The sequence below is a fragment of the Chamaea fasciata genome, unplaced genomic scaffold (genome assembly GCF_029207755.1).
Source record: "Chamaea fasciata isolate MVZ Bird 193981 ecotype frontalis unplaced genomic scaffold, bChaFas1.0.hap1 SCAF_4, whole genome shotgun sequence".
Taxonomy (NCBI): domain Eukaryota; kingdom Metazoa; phylum Chordata; class Aves; order Passeriformes; family Sylviidae; genus Chamaea; species Chamaea fasciata.
This window is the reverse complement of record NW_027094089.1, coordinates 2092012-2098011: the sequence shown is the minus strand read 5'-3', so window position 1 is coordinate 2098011 and position 6000 is coordinate 2092012. Positions and strand designations below refer to the sequence as shown.

Genomic DNA, 6000 nt, shown 5'->3' with positions numbered 1-6000 from the left:
TAGACGGGGCACGCCTTTCCCGCCGCAGGCCGGCCTGGTGGGGGAGGGAGGAGCGCGGAGGGAAGCGTGGCCGCTCGCTCGGGGCAGCCAGGTCCCTCGCAGCCGCAGGGACCCCCCGGGGCAGGGGTGGGGGAGGCGCGGCAGGAGGGGCGACGCCCGCCTGGTGCTGCCCGCCGAAACACGCGGCGTGGCGGGACGGGCAGAGGCAGAAGCGTGCAGATCGCTCCACCGGCTGCTCCGCCGTCGTGCCGCGAAGCCCAGTGACACCGCGGCCTTCGGCAAGTCCCCGGACGTCGCGGGCCCGGGGGACAAGGCGAGCAGCTTCGGAAAGGCGGCGGCCCCCATGGCGGCCGCCCCGGCGGACAGGGGCGCGGCGGCGGCAGCGGGGAAGAAGGGGCCGCGGCTGCCCAAGTGTGCCCGCTGCCGCAACCACGGCTACTCCTCGCCGCTGAAGGGGCACAAGCGCTTCTGCATGTGGCGGGACTGCCAGTGCAACAAGTGCAGCCTGATCGCCGAGCGGCAGCGCGTCATGGCAGCGCAGGTGAGCGGCGCCCGGGCGGGCTGGGCTGTCGGCGCTGCCGCCGGCGGGCTCCGCACCGCGCCCAGCGCCGTCGGGCCCGCCGGGACCTAAGCCGCCGTCGGTGGCTGCTTTCCAGACGGCTTTTAATTAGGAAATTAATAATCCAGCCAACAGCAAATTGCTGATCGACAATGTTTCGTGCTGGGGTGGTTTCAGACTCGGTGAATTGCGTTTCCTGGTGCTGGTGGCTTCAGTTGTGTTGCGTTTCTAACTTTTTAGTATCTTGGGTTTGTTCGGTTTTGGGTTTTTTTGTTGTTGTTGTTGTTGTTGCTTTTTTTTTTTTTTTTTTTTAACGGCGTTGTTCGAAATTTTGTAGGTAGCAACTTCTTATATAGCCGTGTAGGCGGATCGTCTTAAATCTAAACGAGGGCTTAAGTATTCTGAGGCTAAGAAAGCAAACGGTGTCCATCTCAGGGTGTGAGATGCGTTGCGCAGATTAGCTGAAATGTTAATTCTGTCGGTGTAGATGTTGGGCTCTGTTAACCCCTGTGATCTTTACTTCAAGGCTTGTTCCTAGGCAAAGTTTTGGGAAGTGATCCATGCCCATATGATTTGAGAAGTTCTCAACCGGTTTCATTCAGGGAGGAATTTTACATTTTGATACACAAAGCTGAACTTCACTGAAGGTGGTCCTGGGCGTGTAGTGGAGCGGCTTTTGGAGTAGCTGAGCTCTGGGAGGGGCGATGTATGCCCTCGTTAGCGCAAATGATCCCCTGCCGGCAAATAATTGTCGGGTTGGAGCTGCAGATGGGAGGGGAACGGCGATATCCATCAGTTTGCGGCTGGTGTGTGCCCGGAGCTTCGTGATCCCGCGTAAAATGTGTGTGGGGCCGACAAGTTTTCAAAACGTAAGCGGCCCTGGATTAAATCCTTCCCCGCTTTTTTTTTTTTTTTTTTTTTTTTTTTTAATTCCGTCATTCAGTGCAGGTGTTTAAAAGGTCCTCAGAACTCAATGGGGAGTAAGTTTTGGTTCATTTAAACAATACCTCCTTGTTGGTGATATGGCAGTCCCGGAATTGTTGTTATGCCCCAGTAACATGCACTTTCTCTGCCTGGTGTAAACCATGGAAAAATAAACGTGAATCCCTTTGCTGCCTGCCTCGGGGAAGAGAGCACAAAGGGCGGTGTTCCCTATGCCAGGTGTCTCCATCCACATAGGCTCTTTTGCTACTCAGCTGCTTCTGTCAGGCAGTGAGTGCCTCCTGCTAGCAGGCTCTGGTGATGGTCCTCCTGGGGGTATTCTCTGTCCAGTATTTGAAAGTAGCTTTGAAAGGTAAACCTCCCTAGCTAAACCTTATCTGTGTAGGAGTTACACATTGAAAGTCCAACTTTCCCCCTCTTGATGTATTTCTGCAGTAAGCTCCTTGATGCTTGGTGGAATTTTACAGGTCAAGGTTATTGGCTTGTGAAGTCAAAGTTACAGTGGTGTTTGCAAGTCTGCACCTTCTGTATGGGATGTTTCTTATTGCAAGGGCTAATACTAACTCGTGTTAACAGAATTATACATCTGTGTTAGGAAAAAGTGTGGCTGTTGACCATGAAAATGTAGGGAGGTCTTGTCCCAGATACTCAGGAGAATTTCCAGCAAGAAAAAGCCCACGATCCCAGTCTGTAATCTGGAACAGATTTCTAAGGTTCAAGTAAAGATGCAAATCAGTCACCTGACAAGTAGCTGTAGCGGTGTCATATATACTTCCCAGACACCTATGACATGGGTGGACACGTGTTAAATTGATCTGAATAGTTCAGATGAGGCAGAAGGGGCTGTCTGTAAGCAATGAATATAGTTTGTTTGCACCCATGTGCAGCCTGTGTCGTGCCTATAGGCTTGGCCAGTGCCAGCTAGGCTTTGGTAGATTGTCAGGATTGGGAAAGAAATGGGAAGCTCCACCTTTTCCAGACCTGCCCAGCTATCTTTAAGGTGAGGTGCTTGCAGGATGGTACCCTGCATTTGCCATGCTTCTTCTATAATGGTTCTCTCTGTACAGTGGGTACAGTATGCTGAAATTTCCTTGAAGGACAACATTTCCAGCAAAGTGCCAGTATGAAACCTAGCAGCAGATTGCAGGTACAAGCCCTGATGAAGAGCTGCTTTTTATTGATAAGAGGCACAGCAGAACCCTGCAAGCAGACTGACTTCTTAACCCCAGCAGCTGTGTATCAGTAGAGAGGGGGAGAAAGCACACTTTCTACAGTGTTCTTGTCCTAAGAGCAGCTGTGCTGGGGGAGTGTAGTCAGCTGTGGTCACCTTCCTCCCTACAGGAAGATGTCTTTGTCCCCAGCATTTCATAGGTTTGTTTATATATGCTAGGACACAAAAAGGGGTTGGTTTTTGATAACTTTATATACTTCTCTGCCCTCTGGCTGGATGGTGTGAAGGGCCTGGAGAGTAAGCCATGTGAGGAGTGGCTGAGGGAGCTGTGTTTGTTTAGCCTGGAGAAAAAGGGGGCTCAGGAGGGACCTTCTGCAACTGCCTGAAAGGAGGTTGTAGCCAGGTGAGGGTCAGCCTCTGCTTCCAGGCAGCCAGTAGTGAGAGGAAATGGACTCAGGCTGGGCCAGGGGAGGTTCAGGTTGACATCAGGAAAAAATAAAATGAAACAGGCTGCACAGGAGCCATTTCTGGAGGTAATCAAGAAAAACTAGACCTGGGAGTTAGTTCCGTACTTTAGTTGACGTGGTCCCGTTTGGTTGAAAACTGGACTCAGTAGTCTTGGAGGTCTTTTCCAACCTCAATGATTATATGATCAGCACTACTCCACAGTACAAAGAGTGAGAAACTAGCTTTGAATCTGAGTTGTTCATTGTTGCCAGTATAAACTGTGCTGAAAACCACAGAGCGTGCCCTACGTCTTGTCTTTTGTTCCTAGGTTGCGCTAAGAAGACAGCAAGCTCAGGAAGAGGAGCTGGGAATCAGGAACCCAGTGCCCCTGCCCAGTGTCCCTGAGATGTTTGTTAAGAAGAAAAGTGGTGGCAGCTCTTGCCCGTCTCTGGAAAGCAGCAGCCCAATGCACTCGACGAGCACAGCCATGACAGCAGCCAGTACACCCCCAGGTAAAGTGCTGGGGAGCTCGTGGCTGGGGGTGATGGCCAGCACTGCTGTTGGCACCTGTTCCCCTCTTTGCAGCGACAGGGTTGTTATGGAGGGTCCTCTCTCAGTCTTTAATATTTTATTTTGTTATTTTTACTTGAAAATCAAAATTTCTTTTGCACGGGCTGGTGCTGTAAAAAAAATTTGATAGGGTGAGTGACTGCAAGTGGGGAGTTATGGAAAGCTTTGGTCCTTTTTGTCCCAAAATATATACTTCTGCTACAGCCATAGTAAGTGGGTTTTGGCTCTGTGTGTAGCTTCTTCAAAATATGAGAGTTTTCAGAACTGTATGGAAGCCAAGTACATAGGTAATGTTATTGACCCCAGCAGCAGAGGTCTGCCAGCATTACTTGACTTGATGTGGTGACACACTGGTTCTGTGTGGCATGGTGTGGTGAACTATGAAAGAGTGATCTAATCCTTCTCCTTTACTACAACTTACTGTATTGCATTTAACCCTTGTAAAATAAACCCCCCCCCCAAAAAAAAAACCCAATAACAAAACCAGGTGAAGTATTTGTCTGTATATTCAGTGAAAACGTAGCTAAGCAAAGATGGGATTTGAAGATGCTAGGCAAGTGAAGACTCTAGGCAAAATGTTTTTTCCTATGCAAATTGCTTTTTCCCTTTCCTAACTGTGCCTGACAGATACAGTGATTGAACATATATAAGAAAGAAGAAAGGAGCTGGTGTAATAGATTTATTGTGTATAGACAGAAAAAAAGCAAACGAATACAGAAAAAAGGAAAAGGAAATTTCATTCTTTTTAGTCATCACATACACATGCCAGTAGTACAGGTGAATGTACTTGCCAGATAGAAAGATCATTCTGAAGTGGGCACTGTCTTGCACTAATTAATAAAAGGACAGTGCATGTGTGTGTCAGTCAAGTGATGCTATTCTGTTTTGCAGGCCATTAAAAGTGTGTCAGATGGATTTGTTGGGTCTAGTGCAGACAGGCAGTTTCAGACCATTGTAGAGGAATTTTGTTGGGAAGCTTTTAAAAGAACTGCTTAATAAAGCAATAAATAGCTTTTTATTAGCTTTTTTGTTTTCATTATGTTAGTGTCACCTTTGAATTGATGCAGTTACTCCTTTCATATTTGCATTACTGCAGGCTTTGTCTACAGACATGGAAAAAGCTGGCTGAAGATTAAAGTAGTATATTCAGTAATATATAGAGATTGTGTGTAACTCAGGAGAACAAGGAGATCCTTGCTTATACAGAGAGGCCAAAGAATGAAATCATTTTACTGTTGACAAAACTGGCATAAGCTTTGATCTTAATGTTTTTAAAATGACAGTATTTAATTAATTAATTCCATTTTAATAATTGCTAACTAATTGAATTAAGTTATGGTCTTTTAATGCAAAACACTGACCAAACAAGCTTAAGGCATCTCACATGCTTGTGTAAACACTTGAAAACATAAAAATGCCTAATTTTAAAGTAATTTTAATTGTTTGACTATTTTTGATCAGAGCAGTCATCTTTCTTAGAATAGAATTTGAGCAATTTAAATACATTGTTTCTCAAGTATTTTGCTAAATATGTAACTGTTATTATTTGTGTCCAAATAAATAACTGTTTGTGAGTGACAGCATTTGAAATACACAGCTTCATCTCCAGATGAGATTGCAGTCAAGAATCAACACAGATTGTTCAGCAGAAATGGAAGCTTCTGCAAATGAATAGGAAATTGGGTTCACAGTTTTGCTTTTGGCACCTAAGTAGCAGCAGACCTTTGTGCTTAGCTCAGAGGTGACTACACTGTATAAATGAAGTTACGTCCCTAATAATTTTGGTAGGTCATCTGCTGAAAGCAGTGTAAGTACTCCTGGGTTTTGACTCGGTACCAGTGACTGTGTGCTGACTCTGAAGCTGGAGAAGGTGCTCTGCATTTACCCAGACCTGTAGGGTAGCTTTGTCAGGTGTCTGAGCACAGGCTTTGGTGAGGAATATAGCCTTAATATCCTCATGCTTTTCTTTTTAGCATATAATGATCTGCTTTTTTTCAGATGAGAAGTTGCCGTGTGGCACACAGTTCTGGCTTTAGATATTGGGCTGTTTCAGTGCCAGGTACTTGATGGATTCTTGTATTGCTGTTTTATTTTATTACAACCCTAGACTGCAAGCAAAATGAGAGACCCCATTGGAGCAAGTGTCAGTGTCTGAGGTGCTGATTTTTCAAGAACTTGCAGGAATTATTAAAGCAAGCAGAGAAAGTGAAACCCTTCATGGCAGGGGGAGCCAGCAGTTCCCTGCAAGCCTCAGGGGAAGCAGTTTCTCCTGGGGGAGCAGCATGTCCTGTATGACTCACATTAGTTGGGC

The 6000-nt window shown here is 46.6% G+C and overlaps 1 protein-coding gene across 2 annotated transcripts in view; it reads left to right on the top strand.

Moving 5' to 3' along the window:
* The first annotated feature begins 257 nt into the window (after positions 1-257).
* The window catches only part of DMRT1 (doublesex and mab-3 related transcription factor 1), a 58031-nt gene continuing 52288 nt past the window's right edge, over positions 258-6000 (top strand). The window contains exons 1-2 of one of the 2 annotated variants that reach the window (XM_066182260.1): positions 258-541; positions 3448-3631. In XM_066182260.1, the coding sequence (XP_066038357.1) occupies positions 344-541; positions 3448-3631 (382 nt within the window). In that variant the 5' untranslated portion in view covers positions 258-343. Of the gene's footprint in view, positions 542-1305; positions 1429-3447; positions 3632-6000 lie in introns of those variants that run through there. The other variant, XM_066182261.1, reaches the window with a different exon arrangement.